At 36.8% G+C, this 23173-nt stretch overlaps 2 protein-coding genes across 3 annotated transcripts in view; one reads left to right on the forward strand and one right to left on the reverse strand.

Annotated features, from left to right (window-relative positions):
• LOC110024027 overlaps window positions 1-16991 on the forward strand; it is a 71610-nt gene extending 54619 nt beyond the window's left edge. For both annotated transcript variants that reach the window (XM_020723743.1, XM_020723741.1), the window contains exons 7-14: window positions 7206-7464; window positions 8284-8418; window positions 8636-8742; window positions 8830-8883; window positions 8987-9070; window positions 15158-15321; window positions 15705-15851; window positions 16596-16991. In XM_020723743.1, the coding sequence (XP_020579402.1) occupies window positions 7206-7464; window positions 8284-8418; window positions 8636-8742; window positions 8830-8883; window positions 8987-9070; window positions 15158-15321; window positions 15705-15849 (948 nt within the window). In that variant the 3' untranslated portion in view covers window positions 15850-15851; window positions 16596-16991. The remainder of the gene's footprint in view (window positions 1-7205; window positions 7465-8283; window positions 8419-8635; window positions 8743-8829; window positions 8884-8986; window positions 9071-15157; window positions 15322-15704; window positions 15852-16595) is intronic.
• Window positions 16992-20922: 3931 nt separating this feature from the next.
• On the reverse strand, window positions 20923-22934 carry LOC110023987 (exopolygalacturonase). The gene is made up of 6 exons (XM_020723668.1): window positions 22776-22934; window positions 22463-22603; window positions 22110-22280; window positions 21647-21936; window positions 21328-21556; window positions 20923-21229 (listed from the first exon to the last, which is right to left on the reverse strand). The coding sequence occupies exons 1-6, from the start codon at window positions 22932-22934 to the stop codon at window positions 20984-20986; spliced, it is 1236 nt and encodes a 411-aa protein (XP_020579327.1). The 3' UTR covers window positions 20923-20983.
• Between the last annotated feature and the right edge of the window lie 239 nt (window positions 22935-23173).

Genomic DNA, 23173 nt, shown 5'->3' on the forward strand with positions numbered 1-23173 from the left:
TGAGGTTCAAGACACCCTTCTAGACGAGTGACAGGTTCTATACATTCGGGTGACCGAGTAGCCTTCGTGGACCCTCGAGAATAAATATATCTTAGCCTAGTCCCATGCGAGTGCTTGCGGTCCCCACCGTCCGAATTTTGTTTATTTGTTTTATCGAAGTTTTGGGACGGGACACTCGTGTTAGTTTTCTTTTTCTTTCAGGATTTCCCAAGGAGTTTTGAGGATTTTCTTTCACTTGAGTCTCTTTCGTTGATTTTCTCTAGTTTTCCGCTTTTCCTCGGATTTCCTGGATGACGTTTTTATCCAGACTTTGCTTTTTGAGATGCATTTAGGTCTGCTATGCTTAAGGAACATCGGATCTCACGGGCGTACATGTTTGTTTTATATTTTACAGCACTTAATTTTCCTGTTTCTACCTGCTGTTATTCTTCCTGTAAAGCATGTCATATTACTCTTGTTTCTATTTGCTATTGTTCTCCCTGTATGGCATGTTACACTTGTCCTGTTACTGTTCTTCATGTATAGCATGTTGTAGTGCTCCTGTTTTTGCCTACTACTGTTCCACTTGCATGCTACTGTTCGTTCCTGCATCGCACACTTTATTTTTTATAACTTTAAACATGTTTTCTTTTTTTTTTTTTTTTACATAGGATGTTTAGAGGACTACAACCATAAGGCCGTTTGATTTGATACTATAACTGGACACCCTAGAAAACTCAAACTCGTCACGTCGAGGAAGTTGGAGCTAGCGCAGTGGGCGGCACGGCCATCTTCAACAGCAGAACATGTCTTCCCCAGCAAAACCATCCCTTCTCCTAGAAATTAAACAACGATCCATAGGGTTTCGAGGTTGTTTGCCTAGCGCAACATAAACCCTCCACCTTTTCTTTAGGCATTCGTATAGCTCTGCTGTACGATTTAAGCCCTAACTGTAGAATGCTCTTTCATTTAAACTATGAAAAATATGAGGACAGTTTGATTTCATATTTTTCTAAAATTATATACATATATATACGTAAATTAAAACGTTCTTCCGAAGCGGGCGATGAGATTTCAATTCCGGCTGCCGACAGCTTCTTACGGGCGACCCCCCAAACTTTCTTTTAACTTTCTTTTAGTGCCGACACTTGTCCTGATAATCTGCAGATTATCAGATTATCAGGATAATCTGATAATTAACAGACTATTAGTAATTTAGAGCTGCCCCAAACAGACGCTTAGTTGAAGGTCACTCAACACTTCGTGTCGTGGTCTCGATCGTCGCCTGAAGGCTGATCGCCATTTGATCGCTTCGTCTTCTCATTTTGCATGTTTACAATCAAATATGAACATTTCCTCAACTAGTATTTAGATGAGTATATAAGAATATGAGGAAAGTTTGCATACCAATCAATCAATTCCTATGTGTCTATATATCTCACACCTAAACTTTCATATTCACTCATTTAGTATTCAAATCTTTGATATCACATCAAAAGTAAGCTTATTTTAGGTGAAATACGTTTTCATGCATAGATTGGAAGTACCAAAATGTTGTGTGGATATGAAATTTTATATATGAGATATGTGGGTACATAAGAGTTGTGTGCTATGTATACGAGTCTTCTAACTATTGAACTCTTATGTACTTATATTTCTAACGCTGAACTTTAATCTTTTGCACTCATGTAGTTTTATTTATGCATGCAGAAAGGCGTTTCTCATTTTTTCAAAATGTAGGTGAAAGTGAGATTTGTCGTGTAATATGAGAGATTTAAGTTGTATAAAAAAAAGGATAAAATTTAACTCTTAGATATATATAAATACATAAGAGTTAAATAGTATTTATATAACTATTAAAGCATGGATATTAGATATTTAAACATATATATGACTTGAGTAGCATGTATGTAAATGATGGAATTTAGGTGTTACATGTGCAAATACAAAAGAATTGTATGATCGGTATGTAAATCTTTCTAACAATATGTAGCAAGGCCCAGCAAGGAACATTGGAAAAATAACAGAGAAAAGACTTATTTGAGAAAAATCTCATATCCTATATCCAGTAATTCATAATCAAAGCAATCAAGCTTATAAACTTTTTCCCATGTATAGCTTGCAACAAGAAAGACCAAATCGGCAAACTTATAAGGTTTCTAAATGACATGTAGCTTGCAAGAAAGAAACCAAATCAGCAAGCATATAAAGAAAACTTCCTCAATATACCTCTTGCAATAACGTTTCCAAATCAGCAAGTTATCAAAACTTCCTACTAATGGATATCATGCATCAAGAGAATTCCCTCTTGTTTACTCATATAACATCCAAACCTTCAATTCTAACTTTCATACCATCTCCCTTATGAAAAGTCGCTTTATATCTAAAGAAATAAAAGAGGCGTTTATGTACATACCACCCAATTCCTATATACTTAAATTATATATATGGTTTACCTTGTAAAATGCACCCATCAAAGTGGAATTTAGTGGATGCAGTAGCATGAAGGGCTAAGGAAGAAGGCGCAGTTGCTCAACCAAAAGAACCAGATCCACATCTCCCAGCTCAAATCCCTGTTTGCCAAGTCCTCTTGCACTTTCTATTGTTGTTATTGAAAGTCTGCCATAGCTTTGCAATGATCCAGATTTAAGCAAGCAATCACAAAGAAGATTGGTATGAGAATATAATTGAATAAATGGCTACAAAGATGTAAGCATATGTGTGCGATGATGAATGTGCAAACAATATAATATGATGAACATTCATGTCATGCCATCTTCCCTATGCTTCAAATAAAGCATTTCATTTTCTTTATTTTTTACGTTGAAAATGTGATATTAATATAAGAGAGCAAAGATTGTTAAAATTTCAGAAAGAAATTATGTAAATAACAAAGTAAATAGAATTAGATTTCCTGACTTTCCGGAATCTTGGAGCAATTCTTATATATAATATGAACAAATCCCAAAAAAAATTAGGAACCAACATAAGCATACGGAGACACCCAATCATTCAATCCAACAACCATAACGTTCTCACCATTCATTTCATAATTATTTTGGGGAATTAACATATATGCCACGCAATTCTCATGTATTTACCTATCCAACACCTAGAGATTCATATCTGCAAACAAAACACTCAGGTCACATAAAAAATACCGTCATGAGTATATATATTTTTAAAACGAGATATATTCTTTTAGTGCACAACTGTATGATCCCAAACTATTATATGTTTACATATCAAACTTTGGGTGTTAGATATGTAAATACTTAAGAATTGCATGACATATATGTAAATTTTCCTAAATAATTATGGATCGAATAGTCTCCTTATCTTATTAACTGTATATGAAATTGGTGAAGGCGTGTGTACCAGCAGCAGGAAATATGGAAGGCAACGAAGTGCTTACATTATTATTAAAAGCCAGAAAATACTGAAAGCAAGCCAGCCTTAGCAGCATCAACAAACGATTTTACCAATTTTATTACTTCTTGAAGTGCAGACCAATATATGTATAGATGATCAACAATCTGTGAATCTTCTTTCAGTACTGAAGAGATCTCAACAAGAATATCGAGCAAACAAATAATAGTATCGAGCGACCAAACCCAAAATTGAGCAAAGCAAAGTGAAACCAAGCAAACCAAGAAGAATATCTAGCAAACCATGAATGATGAGCAAACACAAAAAAAATCGGGTACCAAGCCAAAAACGAAACCCATCCCCGCAACTCTCGCCGACGATAGACCGAGGAAGGAAAAAGGGGAAGCTCGGCTCGTGCGAACTGAAGAAAAGAGATGCTCTTTGTATATTGCGACTACATCTTTGCCTCCTCATGTATTTTGGGTAGGAGTCGTAGAAGGGAGAAGGGAGTTTGGCTGGGGAGCCGAGTGAGGAAGCTTTGTGTTCCACCGAGAGACTTTTGGGAGGGAGCCGAATGAGAAGGAAATCAGGGGTTCTTGCCACTAGAAATCGAGAGTAGTCAAGGGTCTCGTGAAGGAGGGTGTAGCGAAGCAGCCAAGGGCCTTGAGAAGGAGGTTCTCGGGCAAAGGGTGTCGGACAAGAGAAAGAGGTCAACCTTCGTCACTTGAAGAGGAAGGTTCGAGAGGAAGGCGCGGGAGGGGGAGTGAGGAGCGAGTAGGGCTCGGTGGCAGGGTTTGGCTCGCGATTGGGAAGGAGAGACCGGCCGAAGAGGAGCGCCTGAGTGAGGTAGGGATTTCAGGAAATAAATCTCTTTTATTTTATTTAAATATTAATCTTATTTAAACTCCCTCAATTTGCGCACTTTCGCTTGCGCGCGAAACTATATCGACATGGGAGTCTCTCCTAACTAAAATCGACGGTCCTGACGCGCCGATGTAGTCCATTTTGTCGTTCGGATTCATCCGAACAACCTCGACGACCGAGTTGAAAACGTGTCAAATTCTATTTTCTCAAAATCTTCGTTTGTGATCATTTGTTCCAGTAATTGATTCGAGCTTGGTCAATCGTGAAGCCTTCTACAGGTGCAGATGACGTGAACTTCGATATTTATGTGCATCGAGCGCGTGAATTAAAGTATTCGCTCATCGTGAGAGCGCGCCGAAGTCACAATGAGTTTCCTAAGGCTTTAGATCCTGTGGGTACTCGACTTGAGTTTCGTTACGTTAGTTTTAATCGACTCAACCAAACGTTTATGATTTAGAATCACCCATATTAAACTGCAAGGAGTCAAGAAGTGGCTCGAATATTTAGTTGGTGCGGGTCCCGGACTAGTCCTCTAAGAGTCTAACAGGAAGACCTAAGTCTAGACCCTAGGCTCTAAGAAGAAGAAGAAACCTCACCAAAAATGAGGTCAACATCTGATTGTATTTTATTCCAAGGTGATAACTACTTTCGACTTTCCCTCCCTCCACAACTACCTCTCCGTTACTGCTATACTTTCTCCTTGTTGCAACTGTCTGATAGCACATTTGGATTGTTTTTTTGTAGTTTATTCTGCTCCCACATCCAACCACATATTCTTCAACCTTGCTGCTGCCTTCCAGAGTTTTTTCCACCAATCCCTACCTAGCTTTCCTCTGCCCCGTCCCACTACCAGCCGTCCCTACCATCCCAACCACCAGCCTACCCTCTCCCTTCTGCCATCCCAGCCAGTTGCCATTCCACAGTGGCTCAACCTTCAACCTTCTTACCTCCCCTCGACCGTAGGCCTGTCCACCTCTTTTTGCCATCCCATTGCAACCCACTTCCATCATCACACCTTCCAAATGAAGCCATTGAACGCCCTCCATCCCCCGTAGTAGACCACCACCTATTAGGTTACATCCCTAGTCATATTTGGACCGCATCTGTTTGTTGTTCTACTTCCATATGTGTGTGTTGTATTTCCCTTATTTTGAATCAAGCAATAATATTTGGTTTTCCTATCGTTGTTTGGGATCACTCCGGTATTAGTTGCTTTGCATTAAAACGCTGCATCATGATGTGTGTACAAATCTTCTCTTCTCCATGCCAAAAAAAAGGTGTTTATAGATCTCTTGTCAAAAAAAAATTGCAATGTATTATATTTTCTCTTTCGTGCTAATAAAAGTGCTCATTGGGTTTACCCAGGGTATCGCTAGTATCACCTATGAGTTTCCTTCTTCGTGCTTAGAAAGGCTTGCATGTGTTTAGCTTGTCACTTCAAATGTGTCACAATCTAGATTTTGTTGAGTATTAATGGATTGTGTGTTATACATTCGCACATAAGTTGGCGAGCATGATAAAAAAGGCATAATGGCGATGATTGGGTAAGATCAAAATATACTTTTTGGTTCATCTTTTTGGTTATTTCATTCTTTTTTTATCCTTTTACCCATTTTTTATAGTGATAGAGAAAGATGGATTCAATCAAGATTTAGCTTAAATCCACCAAATAGAATAGAAACTTCTAATTCTATAAAATCTTAAATCCTATTCCTTCTCCTCACATCATGATCCCATCGATGCTTTGACAACAAGCCTCCTTCACAACTTCCTTGCTTATCTATCATCAAATGGCTTTGGGTAGGAGTGGAGAGGATAGGCAGGATGAAGTGAGGGGAGATCGAGGGTTGTGTGAAGTGAAAATGTGCGTGTATTTGTAAGAGAGAGAGGGAGGGCAACAAGCGAGCATTGGATAGGTTGTGAATTATAGAGATGAAGAAGGGAAAGGAGTAGAGCGAGGGTTTTGTGCCATTTTCTAATATTTTTTGACGGGAATTATACTTATGTAATCAAGCACAAGAGGACAAGTTGACGCTAGATTTGAGGGTATGGATGGCTAAGGCAGCGATGTATTTAGTTTAAAATTTTTAAAATAATAATAATAATTAATAATTGTGTTTATTATTTTTTATAAGTTTTCATTGTCTTGAACTTATTGATTACGTTGTTGCCTTGTGCTTGGGTAAATTCCCTGAATTTATCTCGTGTAGTGACCCATACTTTAGATGTTCTGGACATGTCGCTGATATTCATTTTACTGAATTGGTGATGATTGAATGGTTTTAATTGCGTTGAGACATTTCAGACCATATTTGCATGGCATTGTGTCTGTTCTGCGCATTTTTTTGTTATGCATGTTCAAATTGATTGTCAATGCCCCTTCATGGTAATTTTAATGCTCCAGACACATTAGAGCATTCCATTTTGCTAACAGGCCGCCTTTGAGTATTTTCATTTGGGCGATACATCTTGATTCTGATTTATGTGATATAACGACTGTTGTCCACCATTTTCCTCTTGTTTGAACATTTTATTTGCTGGGTTGATATGGTGGTCAACTAGTTGCACGATTTGCTGGCTAGCACGAGTTTACCTAAAATGATGAAAAGCATCTAGCCGTTATGCTTAAAGAGAAAAAAAAAAATCCTATTGACTATCATCCCAATAATTTTGTTTGACAAACAAACTAGTCATTTGAAGGACTTGATGCTTGTAAATTTTACTTGCCTTCGAGATTGTCTAGAGTAATCTCAAAGCAGCCTGCCGCTGGTATTAATTTCTCACTCTTTCAACATTCTGAGCATAACTGTATTATGAGAATTTAACTTCTCTTCAAAACAAAATTAAGAATCGAATCACTTGTGATTCTAAACTTCATAGTACTATCCTTGTAATCAGCCAGATTGTGTATGATTGAAGTTTTTTGACCTAGTTGTTATGCATCTAACATTTCATGCAATCTTAATAAGCGCAGCCTTTCATTAACATGACAGGTTCTAGCAAATGAATTTTTAGATGGATTTGAAGAAGGGTATGATAGTTCGAGGGATGAGGTGTCCTCTGTTTCGTCTTATACTCCTGCCAGAGGAAATATTGATTTAGCTGTCAAAAAATCTTTATCCTCTGAGTCAATCTCAGCAAGGCTCTCAAGTTCTGAATACCAATATGCTCAAGGAGAGCGCTCCACTCATCTGTCTTACATGCCTCTTTCTAAGCTCTCCATAGCCGAGGTCATTGATAATTCTGATGAACGTATGTTGTTTTCTTGCTTTTATAAAGTATCTGTAAGGATGCACGTACACATAGTGCTTGTAACTTAAAGTTCATGTTATGCTATATAAAATATACATGATATTTTTTTCTCATATATTACATTTTTAATATTTATTAGATCAACAATTTTATTTATGGTTCCTTTTTTCTTAAAACAAGTTGCCTTCTTAAATTAACAATATTATTATTGTAAATTATATAATAATAAATAAAGCTTATTGGCATCTGAGCTCATATAAAATCATTGTCAACAGCTAGGTAAATATTGTTTAATAAATTTTCGTTGCAAAGGTATATATAAGGCTATGCGAGCCCCCAACCAACCTCATATTCATTTAGTAAAAGTGATGTATTATGTGTTTTCTTCGATCTTTTTTACACAAAAGGTGATGAAAAACGTGAAAGCATGTGGCTACTTAGTAATTATGTATAAATTAATACACATCTTTTAATAAATTGATGTAAATTATAATAATAAATTGGAGAATCTTTTAAAGATAAATTGAAAATTAGTGGAAATTTAAATAATATGATTTATTTTTGTTAAAAAAAAAAAGCACATTCTACTGATTAGTTATCCATCATGATTTTATTTCTTGAAGCCTATTCAGAATAATCCCCATAGTCTAGCTTCTAACTGTTGCTTTTCCACTAATTAACTGTCAAAAAGATGACAATGAGATAGAAATCATATACTTAATTTAGATGAGCATCATCATATGTGGTGGTGAAGCAGCTTTGTTATTTATTTCACTGGTTTGTGTATATTTTTATCATGTATTCTCTCCCTCATGGCAGGTATTGTCTTACCTCATAAGAAACTTCATCATTCTTTATGTTTGTACCCTCATCAAAAGAAACTTTCAAGTTCTTTTGACGCTAGGGATGATGTTGCATCAACATTTGCCAGTAGATGTGCTGAACCCCTGGCATGTAAGTTTACATCCTCAAATTTCCATGGTTTTTTACATAAGTGACCTTTGCATATCTTCTCTTGATTAATGAAGATGAATTTCCATATGCTATATTACGACTTTAGATGCATTGCAACTTTTTGGAGCTTTCTCTGCTTAAATTGGTTTTGCTGCTTATGATCTTTAACAATCACGAGTGAAGAAGATAGCTAATTTCTAGTAAGCATTTTCTGCAGCAGAAGGCTTTATTCGTGGAAGATCCTACAACATAAGGATAGATGACCAAGTCTTGCTCCGATTCTCACCAAAGAACTCTGACTCAACTTATTATTTTGGTGACATGGTATGTTTTATCATTTGATGTTTTCACTTGATTTTTCCGTATCTGTATATGTGATGCGGCAGTACTAGTTTCAATATCCTGATACAGATTGGTGGTACTCTCACTTTCTTTCATGAAGAGGGACCCAGGAAATGCCTTGAGGTACTAGTATTAGTCATTTTTGGAAAAAGAGGCATAATAAACTTAGTTGTTTGTTTTATAAGAATGATGGATTTATTTCACTTGCTTCCTTAATATTTCTCAGGTTTCAATCACCTTGGAGATAGCAGAAGTTATCAATCAACAATATGTTCATCCTTCGAGGAAGAATGCTCCTACAATAACTAAGGTACTTGGACTTTAGTATTAATTTTTAGTGGGTTAAATGATCTTGAAATTTTTTTTTTCTGAAATCTAGTTATTAGAAAGGTTATTCTGCTCATGGAATTTTTTCTGTTCATTTTAATGTTAAACTTATCTGATATTAATATGCAGTAAATTGTCCTATGGTTAAATTGCATCTTTGGTGATTATAAAAGTATTATATTAATAGGTTTGTCCAAATTTGATAGTTTGCCATTACATGGATTGATTTTGTTTTTGGAGCAATTTCATATGCAATGCTAGCTGATCGTGAAAGCAATAGAAGATAGTAAATTATTAGATAGAAATGGATATAAGACTCCAATAAGGAGATAGGAAGTGGCGGAAAAGTGGTTGTGCAATAGTGAGGAAATGAAACTCTGCAAGGTTGACGGTGTTTTGAAGGGGTATGAGGCGCTCAGCGGCCGAATTCTTCTGTCGGAAAGCATGATCGAATAGTTCGATAGATGTTCGAACTAAGAACAATGGTAAAACTGTGAAACTAGGAAGTATGGGCGTCGAAGAGGTTCCACCACTATTCCTGAGCAAAATGCAAACACACCACTTGTAAAAAGAAGATGATATAACACTTTTTAGAGTAGAGTAGAAACTAGCCCGAGGAAAAGATTCAAACTAGAAGAACAACTTTTATTAATAGGAAAATAGGGTTACAAAACGCACAAATTGAAAATAACATCATCAACACATAATACAACACAACCAAGACCTCAGAGAGTGCATTCTAAGGGCGGTGGAGGTTACTAGGTTGATCGGGATGACTAGCGTGGTTGGCGGCAACGAATGCGAGGTGAGAAAACAATTGGAACTGCTATTGGGTTGGCTATCTTGTGCAGATACAACAAGAAGTTGGGGCAGAAACGACAGGAACAACAAATGTTAGTTATCCCGGGGCGGCGGCAGCAAGAATGGCTGGGTCAACAGCAATGTAGCAAAGGCGCGGGCGGTTTGGGGCGGCGGGAAGGTGTTGGACAACAAGATGACTGTTGGAAATAGGAACAAGGAATGTACAATCACCACCAGGGAGAGTGATACAACTAAAACACCACTCTAACCATCGAATACAACCCCCGAGGGGGAAGAAGACTCCACACACGAAATCAAACACAACAAAAGACTCTCTACAAACTCAGAAAATAAGCATATAAATAAGCATAGCTAGCTGGGAAACAAGAAAGGAAAAGGCGACAAGAAAGGATTGAGGAGAAAAGGGCAGGCGGCAATGCCGCCCTCTCTAATTTTGCTCGATCTAGGAAGGAGATTTAAAGGCAAGCCGCGAGTGCCGCTCGACTCTTTTGGAAGCCTGGATCGGGTCCACTGGACCGGCCCCCATGCCAGCTGATTCAGCTAGCTCTTGTTTCTCGCATATGTGCGGGAAATTTTTTAACCCGCATCAGCGCGTAGAAAAAGCCCACTCCCGCGTCTATCTCTCGCGAGTTTGGGGGAACTGCAACTGCCGCTCGACTCTTTTGGAAGCCTGGATCGGGTCCACTGGACCGGTCCCCATGCTAGCCATTTCAGCTAGCTCCTATTTCTCACATATGTGCGGGAAATTTCTTCACCCACATCAGTCCGAAGAAAAAGTCCACTCCTGCGTCTACGCAGGGGAAGCCCCGCATTTCTCGCGAGTTTGGGGGAACTTCGACTTCATTTGTCGAAGCTTCAAGTGTCCGCGTAGTACTATGTCAGGTCGGTGACTTTGAGCGTAACTGAGACATCGTAGCCCCCTAGCAGGTCGATCTTATAGGCGTTGTCGTTCCAAGGCACATTTTGGTAGAATAGGTATTCATCTATCTTTAGCACAACCTGAGCGGAAATTGTTGATAGATAGACGGACATTCGCATGGATCCTGTATCGAGCCATCCCAATTGTAACCTGCTTCATCCACTTCTCGTATTCAGCTGAGTGCAACTAATGAATTAGTATGTAAAAAGAAGTCAAATTTGGGGTGATACCTTTGGCAGACTGCATCACTCTTACTTACAATCAGGAGAGATATTTTCTCCACTAATAGGACCTGAGTCCTATTGTAGAATTTCTTCCCCATCAAGCTGCTCAGACCCATATTAACATGTTGGTGTTAATCATTCTTTTTTGGACATCTCACGATGTGTCCCATGCTAGCCCGAAAGTAACCTATGAATAACTCCATTTAGGGGGGGTGTTGGTTGGCGCTATACACTTGAAAATTCTACATCTCGCTTATCCGGGGTGAACCTGTATCTGTATCTGATGTTGGCTCCTCAAACTCATAACCCTTGTATACATCCCATGTAATTTCTGTTGATGTTCCTTTCAACGCCCGTGAAACGGTATCTCGAGGTACCACACTTTTATTACTCTACTTGAATGCTCATTATATCGAGGTCATTATCTTCTTGAACGGATACTGTTTTCTCTCTTAGAATCTTTATCTTGGGGTCTTCTAGAACCGGTGACGTCTCTTTCTTGCTAGCTGCAAGTGGAGAATCCTCTCGGAAGTTTTCATCTTTTATCATATCAACTGTTTCATTGCCCAACATCTTATTCAATGAAACAAATCTCTCCTTTTGTTGTAAATTCTGATTCCACTTGCCCGAATCCGTAGCACTTGCAACACCTTCTGACTATGACAGACTTCGGATTGGTTGCGCTGGATAGTAGCCAAGGGGGGGGTTGCTTGGTGCTTCGGTCTCTCCACCTTGAAAGTTAGCAGCTGCAACTTTTTGCGGTAGTAAGTTGGTAGGAACTGACGCTTTGTTTCTTACTTTATCTTCATATTTCTCATTTCTCCCTTTGACCTTTCAGATAACAGTCGAGGGTAGTCTTCCATTGGATTTCATCTTCCATGTCTGTAATCCACCGCCTTGTCTGTAATCCACCGCCCCACCGCCTATGTCGGCGGATCTCTCTCCGTATCTCCTCCCAGGTAGGCTCGGGTATAGATCTCCTTAGTGGCATGGTTAGGGTTTAGGAATAGAGTTTAGAAATAAGAAGGAAAAAAAAATAGTGGAGGTGGAAGAGGGTAAAATTAATTGGGTTAAGGTTACTGATTTTAAAATTCAACGAGGGGATTTAGAGTTAGGAGCATGTGGTGGTGCAAAGGGTTTTGGGTGGTAGGAAGGAAATTTTGTGGGTTATGATGGACGCTAGGAAACCCTAGGATTGGACTAAGGTTGGGCTAGTTCTGATACCAAATGATACTGGAGGAAAAGTCCCAAACCACAAGAATAACTTTTATTAATATGGAAATAGGGTTACAACACACACAAACTGAAAATATCATCATTAACACATAAAGTGACACAACATACACCTCGAGAGCGCATCGCAAGGGCGATAGAGGTTACTAGGTGGATGAGGATGACTAGCGGGGTTGGCGGCAACAAAGGCGAGGTGAGAAAACTGCATGAATAACTAGCGGGTTGGCTGCCCTGGGGTGGCAGTAGCAAGGATGAGTTATTGGGCAGCATTGTGGCAAAGATGCGGGCGGTTTGGTGCAGCGGGAAGGTGCTGGATAGTAAGGTAGACTGTTGGAAACAGAAACAAGGAAGATATGATCACTACCGGGGAGAGGGATACAACCAGAACACCACCCTAACTGTTAGATACATTTTTCTCGAGGGGAAAGAAGACTCCACACAGGAAATTTAAAATAAAAAATAACAAAATACTCTCTACAAACTCAGAAAATAAGCATAGTTGGGAAACAAGAAAGGAAAAGATGACACAAAAGGAAGGAAGAAAAAAGGACAGGCGACAATGCAACCCTCTTCAATGTTGTTCGATCTGGGCAGGAGACGGGAAAGGCAAGCTGCAAGTGCCGCTCGAGTCTTTTTGAAGCCTGGACTGGGTCCTCTGGACCGGTCCCCATGCCAACCGATTCAACTGGATCCTATTTCCCGCATCTGTGTGGGAAATTCTCTCACCCACATCAGTGCGGGAAGAAGTCCGCTCCCGCGTCTATGCGGGCAAAGCCCCGCATCAATCTCCAAAAGAGTGACACTAGTGAAAAGTATTAAAATGACGAATGTTATGAATTTGTGTGTCATTTGGCCACCAAACAGACTTTATAACAATCAATTGTACCATTTAGATGAAACGAAATTCATGAAAAACCACCGAGTAGGAGTAAGCTTGATAGCAATGGGTGGTGAAATGAAATTCAGCTGTGTGATCAAGGAGAGCCCCCGTTTAAATATCCATTGCATGTTTCTAGTTAAGATCAAATAATGGTTGTCGGTGCATTATGAAAATAGAAATAATTAAGAGATACAAGAAAACTACCCAAAAAGGAAGTAAAATGATTACGATCAAAGATTTATCATGTGGTGAGCGCCACATTACATTATTTTTTGAAATGCAATTGGGAGATGTAGGTTGGAGGTTATAGACAGATGCTTGGTCTTAGATGACAAAATGGTTGGGAAAAATTTTCTGTCCGCTACATGCGGACTCCCAATAATATACTGCAATGTGTGCTATATCGGACCTACCTAAAAAAATATTAAAGTGAAATCACGAACTCCGCAATAACCCCAAATTAACCTGAAATAATTCCAAAATAACCTCCGCGGCTCCACTTCAATAGTCCCCCTGAAATAACATTTCGGAGGTTATTTCGGGGTTATTTCTGGGTTATTTCGGGGTTATTGAAAATAAATAACCTCCGCGGTTTCACTTCAATAATTTTGAAATAACCTCCGCGATGTAGCACATGTGACGTGGTATTATTGGAGTCCGCATGTAGTGCTACGTCAGTAATCCTAACAGAAAATTTTTCCAATTAGTTGTGGTTGTATAAGAGGGAGGTTTTCATGGCTAATGAGTAAGAACTTGTACTAAAGCGGGAGTAAGTACGAAAGCAAGAGGTGGAAGTGGGACACTATAAAATTTTGTAATGGAGACAGATGGGTAGCTCGGTATGTTTTGTTAAAGATGGCAAATGTGGTGGTATAAATGCAATTGGTAGAGGGATCATAACAATGAAGACCTTTCGCAGTTTGAGAATAACCCATTAAGATATCTTTAAAAACGCAGAAGAAATCTTATCCTGAATTAGCAGAGTGTGTAAAACAAGCTCATCCAAAACTTGAGGGGCTTAGTGAAAAATAGATTTTTCTGGATAAAGTACAGAAAAAAGTGCAGCCCCATTCAAACTAGAAGAGGATGCCCGGTTGGTTTTATAGTAAGGCTGTTAGGTGCTTATGTCAGTCACACCATTTTGTTAGATTGGAGCTTGAGAGGGAGTTGAATTGGGGTTGAGGGTTCAATTGACTGGAACGGGAGAGAGAGAGAGAGGGTGGGCACGGGGCTTCGGTTGGGATCAACCTTGATTTGATAACATTCAGTCACACCATTTTGTTAGATTGGAGCTTGAGAGGGAGTTGGATGGGGTTGAGGGTCCGATTGAGCGGAAGAGGGAGGAGAGAGAGAGAGAGGGAGGGCATGGAGCTAGGGTTGGGATCAACCTTGATTTGATAACATACTAGGGGGAAAATGACTTGCTTGATTTAATTTGTGTCTGTACATAAATAAATACAAATAGTAGGAAATGAAATAATTAATATTGGTATATTCTCAATTAAAAGATATATTACTTAATAATAACAAAATATTCTTATAACTAAATCAAGAAAATCCTATGGCAATTTTTTTAGCATTCTTTAGTCAAAATTACTCAATTCAAAGTTACATTATTTTTTAAATAATTTTTTGCTAGGTTTTGTGTTTACAATCTTGATTTTTTTCGTCATTCCCATCGTCAACTTTGGACAATATTTTGGAATTTTCCTACCTTTTTTTTTGGGTGATTGCAGTTATTACCATTTTTTACATAATTATCTTTTAGGTAATCTAAAATTTATTCTAAGCCAATTCAATCTTATGTCAAGTATCCCACAAGACTATTTCAAATTGTGGTGACCTTGAAATGTTCCATTGGTTTATATTGGACCTTCAAGTGATTTATCAAAAACTGAGTATTGCCTTGTTGAAGAGTTGATCGCCAAACAGATGTCTTTTGTATTCAGAGCTATGAGTAATCAATTTACCTGTTGCTATTTTTGTGAGAAGGTTCAAAATGATCACCATGAGGTTGTTGCTGATTTGGCGCAAACAAGCTTTATTTTCTCAATCCCTCGTGATGGGCCCATGTCCTTCTCCACTCCATATATTTCCGTTCAATGGTCTCTACGGTTTGAATTTTTCACTACCCCGATGCACGTGGACTTGAACAGGTACTGCTTTATTTAGAAACCTTTCTTCCCTATCAGTTTCTTGTCTAATTGGTTTTGAAGTGTCAAAATAGTCTCCTGACTATTTACATTGGGTCGTTTTAGTTCTCGAGTCTATAAAAATATCAATTTAATCCCTAGACTATTATAAAGGGGCTAAAATAGTCCTCAGGGATTAATTTTATATTTTTATACTCTTGAGTCTAAAATGACCTTCCGGCAAGGAGTTGGGAGACTATTTTGGCACTATTCTCAATTTGTTTTTCATTGCATCAATTTTTTATCTGTTTTTTTTTTTTTTTGTTACAAGTTACAAGTGATTTAGCCTGTGATTTAGCCTGTTAACATGCTTTTTTTAGATTTGACTGTCTTTTAATATGTGGCAGGTACGAGCATCCTCTGCTTGTTGAAAAAAGAGAAAAGGGCGATTGGGTTCTTCCTATTACTGTATGTGCACCTCCACTTCGTGCTGAAGCCCCCCATACCAGAAATGAGAAGGCTTTTTCCGTTGGAAGTTTGTTTTCTTCTTGAAGGTTAGCCTAGCAGGATACCTAATGTCATTTATCTGGCATTTCCTCTCCTTCAAGTAATGGTGGGAATGTTTATTCATGAAACCAAGATACCATCACATAAACAATTATAAAATTGTTTGACCAATCAGTCTAGCTGGCTAATATTGGAGATTATTTTGGTGTAGTCTGACATGAGCATCATCATCCATGTCCTTACCTCAATTATTCTTGATTAGTTTTGTGACGTCTTATTTGATATATGTTGTTATTGAGTGTTGTATGCGTGTTCATTTTAAATTTTTACTCATTTTACTTTAAATGTTAAGATTTTTCTTCTTAACCCCACAAATTTTATGTAATTGGTGTATTCTTTAATCTTTAATTGTACATTTTTACTTTAAATGTCAACATTTTTCTTCAGACAGCTGTTGTCTTTCGTCCAATCATTGGTGGTTATTTCATTGTAGATTTTACAGCATCCTTCAACTAACACACGACACGTTGCAGATATAAAAATATTATTATGGATGTTAGATAAGATTATAAATGATAAATTTAAGGAATGATTATATTTGAAGGATAACAAGTGATATCTATCAAAGATGTGGTGATTAATAATTTGATTTTAGTGATTTGAAAATAATTTAATAAAATTATGTTTAAAAAATTGAAAATTAGAGTTCATATAGCCGGCCCCAAATAGTCAGGATAAAGCTAATAATGATAGTATATGGGTCGTTTTATTAATTTTTGATATTATTGCAGTGCACAGGTCCCTTGATGAAGCTATCATTGTTTGGTTGATTGTGGCCTCTAGATCAAGGAAAATTCAATGGCCTGCAAGCTCCTATAATTAGTGAAATATGGCAATTGCCTTGTTGGATGTTGCGAGGACATGATTCATTTTGTTGCTGGCTTTCTGCAGGAGGATCTCCATATCACAAGATTTCAATTCTTTTCCTTCCAGTTAGCTTTATTTCTTTTTTTAATTTTATTTCAGGAACAAAAGACAAATGATGACAGTTTAATTTTACACAGTGGTACGTGCTTCATTCTCTCAAGTCTCGTTAGTTCATTTTGCTTTGTAAAACGTCGTCTCCTCATCATAATGCACAATATGTGGATAATAAGGCTGCGATTTGGAAATCATTCCTTTATCAACTAGTTTCTTTTATATTAGCCGTAGTGATGCCAATGTGGAATTTTACATATTTCTTGTTATCGCAATGACTTGGTAATTTTGTTGTTATGAATTTATTGGTTTATTATTTGGGGCATTTATATACAGACCACCCAATTCTATGTATTTACATATCAAACACTTAAAAGTTGTTTTTTTATTTTTTTATTTTTATTTTTTTTATGCCGCATAGATCATTTATATTACATAAAAAAATATCGCTATTTTAATTTTTAAATTTTGTAATACACCTTTCCATGCATAGGTAAGGTGGCTTAAGTATAAGAATTGAAATTTAGGTGTTGGATATGTGAATACATAAAAATTGAGTGTATATGTATATTTTTTTTAGAGTTTTTTGGCTTACTAAACTCTTTCACATTATTTTAAAAACATAAAAGAAGCCTCAAGGGTGGAGGAAGAGTATTTTGGCCCCCATTTATAAGAATAGAAAGGATGCACAAGACTGTGCAAATTATAGAGGAATTAAGTTGATGGGTCATACTTCAAAACTATGGGAGAGGGTAATTGAACATAGGTTAAGACGTATTATAAAGATTTCTCATAATCAATTTGGATTTATGCCGGGCAAGTCTACTATGGAAACTATACATTTATTGAGAGGTTTTATGGAGAAGTTCAGAGATAATAAAGATGATCTGAATATGATTTTTATTGATTTAGAAAAGGCTTACGATAAAGTTCCAAGGTTCTTGAGAAGAAAGGTGTTGATGACTTATATTCTAGTCATTAAAGATATGTATACTAGAGTTGTTACCTGTGTTCGAACTAAGGAGTTTGACCAAATATTTTTTTCTATTTCTGTTGGATTACATTAGGGGTCTGCTTTAAGCTCATATCTTTTTGCTTTAGTTATGGTTGCTCTTACTGGGCATTTACAGGAGGATGTACCTTGGTGTATGTTTTTTGCTGATGATATTCTTCTCGTGGATAAAACGTGAGAGAAAGCTCAGGAAAAACTTGAATTATGGAGGTCTACATTGGAGTCTAAAGGTCTTTGTTTGAGTAGAACTAAAATTGAATACATGGAATGTAATTTTAGCAGTAGTAGCTCTAGTGACAGAATTGTAACTATGGGTGATCAAATTATTAGAAAGTGTAAATGTTTTAGATATCTCAGGGCTATTGTTCAAAGTGATGGAGATATAGAATGGGATGTTATTAGAATTCAAGTTGGTTGGTTGAGGTGGAGGAATGCTTCGTGCCTTTTGTGTGACAGAAAAGTACTGCTTACCTGAAAGTAAAATTTTATAAGATGGTGGTGAGACCTGCAATGCTCAATGTTGTTGAATGTTGGCCTTTAAAAGAGAAGCATAAAACTATGTTAAGTGTTGCCGAGATAAGAATGATTAGGTGGGTGAGTGGCTTTTCAGACAAAATGTGAAATGAATATATTCATGATAGGGTTGGTGCAGCTCCAGGGACGGGCAAAAGTAGACAGAGTTGTCTTAGATGGTTTGGTTACATTAAACGTCGACCATCCGATGATCTAATTAGGAGAGTAGATGTTTTAGATTCGACTTATGTTAAGAAAGGCAAAGGTAGACCTAAAAAAACTTGAGCATATTGTAAGCATATTGTATAAAAAAAAACTTGAGCATATTGTATAAAAAATGATCATAATTTATTAGAATTAAATGAAAATATTAAACTCAATATGACGCAATGAAGAAAAAGGATTCATATAGCCAACCCCACTTAGTGGGATTGTCCAAGGTAATTCTGCAGCACCGTTCCGAACAGTCCAAGCTTCCGACACTAGTTAAATAGATTTGGGGACATTTACATACATTCCATACAATTTTTATGTATTTACATATATAACATCTAAAATTTGATAAATGCGTTAGTGCTATAACTTATGCATAAAATAATGTGTATTTTTCTTTGGTCTTTGCATGAATACCACACAATTCTTCTATATTTATAAATATCTGACACCTAAACTTTCATATTTATATGCATATCATTCAGACCTTTAACATCACACAAAAATCAGTCATTAATATTTTAAAAGTGAACTATACTTTTTCATCACAAGTTTTTTATACCAAAGTGCTATAAATCTAAATATCAAATTTATGGTGTTAGATACCTAAATGCATGAGAATTGTGCCCCATGGCACTTGTTTTGTTATTTTAATCTCTAGTCTGTAATATTTCTAGTAACCTGTCATTGACTGCCAACCTTCTGCGATGCAATTTCTCTTTTTGCGTTGCAGTTTAGATTTTATTATGGAAGGCTTATATGCATACACTCAATTTCTATGTATTTACATATCTAACACCAAAACTCTAATTTTTACATACATGCCACCTTAAATATGCTTAAAAAGGTGCGTTTCATGTTTTAAAAGTTGAAATAGTGGTATTTTTTATGTGATTGAAAGTATATTTTAGGTGTTAGATATGTGAATAACAGGAATTGGGTGGTATTTGTGTAAATCCCTCTATAACTTATGTTATCTTCTGGTTTATGTTTGTGTAATATATACATGTTTACTATAAATTCTGCTCAAAAGCAGTTAGGCTAAAGTTTATATAACTAATCTGGGCTATAGACATGATCATCTGTATTTTGTACGATCATGCAATGCATATGAATCTCTCTACATAGTTTATTTTAAAGGTCTCAAATCAGGTTTGCTGGTCAGGTTCGGGTCTACTCAAAATTGGTTTGCTCTGAAAATTTTTTTTCAATGAATTTTTCCTACGAAAAATGTTTGATTAAATTTGATATATATATTTTTTCCAGGTACATGTTTTTCATGAGGAAAGATTCATAGCTAATTACATCCCATGTGCATTTAGCCATTTGAAAAAATTATTTTTTAAATTGATGGCTATATTTTTTTTTTTTTCTTATTATTGTGAAGGACTATTCTTAATTGATTTCAACTTGGAATTTGAAGGATAATCTAATAAAGAAGCCAAAAGAGGAATGGTGAAAGTGTTTGGTTCTAGGAAACGCAAGAGTCACTCAGCTGCATACTTATGATCTATAAGGAGGCTCACATGTCTTTCTATTTTTGAGAGCTTAGCTTGCTTTCATATGCCATGAGTTTTTCACTTAAGTTTTTTGACATTTGGTTGATTATAGATTGAATGAACAACAATAAACTTTGTTTTGAGTGCAAGAAACTAAAGCATACAAAGTGGGAGTGTAATCTCAGTTTTTGATTCTTATGATAAATGAATCAAAACATGAGTTTCATGTTAAACTAGAATTATTTACTAGCGCTAATTAGGATTTACTAAATGAATTAAATAGGGTAACATATTTTTCTCTAGCACATCCTCAAACTTTCATGAACATATAGTGAAGCAACACATTTTACACTTACTTTTGGTCATAGGAATAAGGTTCTAATAAATAAGAAATCTAAAAAGTTTAGTGATCCTTGAACGAGAGTTGAATCGAATTATATGATCTATTATTATAAAAAAAACATATCCAATGATAAATTTAGCTAATTTCATTTTTTTTTTTCATTTGGAAATATTTTTTTTTAAATATATATATCTTACTGAAGAGAAGTTACAAAGATAGATAGAGGTGAGGCTTTATGGTTAGAGATTTTATTCTTAACACGAGAATAGGCCTGGAATGTAGGGTTTAATGATTTATATTTTCTTAAAATTATCATTAAATTCCTAAACTTAAAAAGCTGCCATTTATGTACATACCACCCGATTCCTCTATATTTACATATTTAACATCTAATCGCGGTTTTTTTACATTTCTACAACTCAAAATTTTCATATCACAATAGAAATATCACCATTTTAATTTAAAAAAAAATTGAAATACACCTTTTCATGTATGTATAAGACAACATATAAGCAAAAAAATAAAATTTGATTACTAAATCAATAAATTCATATGCCTTCATAACAATGCAATGAGTTCTATGACTTCACTTGTGCCCCTCCTATGAACAAAATTCAAATTTTAACGGCAGGGTGGGGGGTATTGGGTCCCACTGAAGGTCGGCTTTACATTGAAACACTTGGAGTTAAGAATGGTTGTGGCCCCAACACCTCCACCCTCACCCACATATTTGAGACTTACATCTTGAAGTGTCACATCCTTGCAAGGCATTCCTTGGCTACAAAGTAGACTCACTGCCTCCGGGTTCATCGTAGTGCCTCTTATGTTCCTAAATTTTATGTCTCTTATCTTCACTCGGGATGGCGCCTTCAAAATTTAAATAAATATGTAATTTTTAAATTTGATTATAAACCCTATATATTGATCAGATATATTATTGAATAGAAAAGAGAATGAGGACCTACAGAAGAGTCGCATTTGGAATAGGGGCAATAGTGCTGGTCTATGATGATGGGGTTGTCCACATCATTCATCAATATATTATCGAATGTGAAGTTGGATGCAGTGCTCGGGCTCGGAGAATTCTGCCATGTCTTTATCCTCACCCCATTCGTCGTCCCAGTAAGTGTGCAATCTCTAACTAATACCCCTCTCACATCACCTTCATCCTTGTATCTCCCAAGACTCCCAACACTTGCAAAAAAAATATATCATAACATTTAACTTAAATGATTTGAAACATATTGGATTGCATGAAGGAACTGATATTGGCTTGATTAGTACCTGATCCCATGACCCGGACCGCATTTGATTTTGGTTAGGGTGACATCAGAGTTTCCCTGGCCGATCGAGACACAATCATCCCCAGTTCCAATAGTCAAATGTGATAAGGTCACAACCGAGTTGTGCTCCAAGTGGATTCCGTCCGTGTTCGGGCTATTTTTAGGAGCACGAATCTTGATGTTGCTGCCTTTAAAGTTGGTGCAACTCAAAATAGCAATGTGGAAGAATTTACTGTTGATGGATGTTATGCCCGCCGCAACTGTATTTGTTGTGTTGACGAACAAAATATTCTAAAAAAAAAATAATAATACAATAATTTTAGTTGATAAAACAATATCATGGCTAAAGAGATAGGGTTCAATTTTCATCTTTTTTTTAAATGTAAAACTCAGTCAAAAGCTTAAATCATTACATGAACAATAATAGAACAACAAATTTGAAAGGCCAAGAAATAAAAACTCACAGTAGGCAGAACTTTGCAATGCATTTGTTTGGGGCATTTGTTGAAAGGCCAAGAAACGGCTCCTTGGCCATCAAAGATACCCCCGGTAACAATAAGCCCGTTCACCCACCCAAACTCCACCCAATGAGGATTCTTGAACTTATTCAGATCAGTTGTTGCCTTCAACGTCCCCTGCACCATTATAAATGAGACCTTTACATACATACCACACCATTCTTACATATTTACATATCTATCTTCTAAACTTTCATATTTTCATGCACAACCCTCTAATCTTTCTGGTATGCATGTAAATTTTCCTAATGTGTATACATATATGAATATGGAAGAATGATTTGTTGATGGGAACAGGCCTGCAATTGGACAGTGATGGAGCTGACATTGGTGCAAGGCCCATTGAACTTAAGGGGCCCGACGAAATAAGTTCCAGAGGGTATCTCAAGCCTTACAGCACCGTATGATCCGCACGCAGCCCGCCATGCTTCAATGAATGCCTTCATAATGATTATGAACCATAAAGTTATTAATCTCTAAATATATTAGAATTGTGTGCTATATTTGTAAATTTTTTTTATTGCAGTGAAAAGATCGAATGAGCTTCAGAAATTATTTATTTAGCTTTAAAAGAAAAATCTAAGCAGTAATTGTATATTGTGATGAACAGACCTTGCTATCGTCAGTGCGTCCATTGCCCCTGGCGCCGAACTTCTTCACGTTGAATGTGTGCGTGATGTTCGCCGGAATCCGCCGGCTGTCCACAGCGACGAGGGAAGAGGTAAGGAGGGAGAAGAGGAAGAAGAAGAGGAAGCAGAGCTTCTGTTCCATTTCTCAAATTTATTTTTCTATTTGAATTCTGCTCATCTCTGCTGCTAATTAGGGTTTCGGAACTTAAATACCCTAACTGTCGCAATTAACTGCCTCCCCACTTTCTCCGACCAACTCCTTTTAGTTTTCGACTGATTATCACCTGCATGTTTGGGGAGATTTTAAAAGTGGGATTTTTTTTTATTTTTTTAAAGCATTTTTGGTCATCTAATTAACTTCTTGAAGCAATTTAAATGCTT

This window comes from Phalaenopsis equestris, unplaced genomic scaffold, assembly GCF_001263595.1.
Source record: "Phalaenopsis equestris unplaced genomic scaffold, ASM126359v1 Scaffold000240, whole genome shotgun sequence".
NCBI lineage: Eukaryota > Viridiplantae > Streptophyta > Magnoliopsida > Asparagales > Orchidaceae > Phalaenopsis > Phalaenopsis equestris.

What these genes read in the sequence shown, in the direction of transcription:
- LOC110023987 (XM_020723668.1), bottom strand. Translation starts at nt 22,934, where the DNA reads ATGGAACAGAAGCTCTGCTTCCTCTTCTTCTTCCTCTTCTCCCTCCTT. An exon ending in GACGCACTGACGATAGCAAG is followed by an intron (nt 22,604 to 22,775) that starts GTCTGTTCATCA and finishes ATCATTATGAAG; the next exon opens with GCATTCATTGAAGCATGGCG. An exon ending in ATTGCAAAGTTCTGCCTACT is followed by an intron (nt 21,937 to 22,109) that starts GTGAGTTTTTAT and finishes TTTTTTTTTTAG; the next exon opens with AATATTTTGTTCGTCAACAC.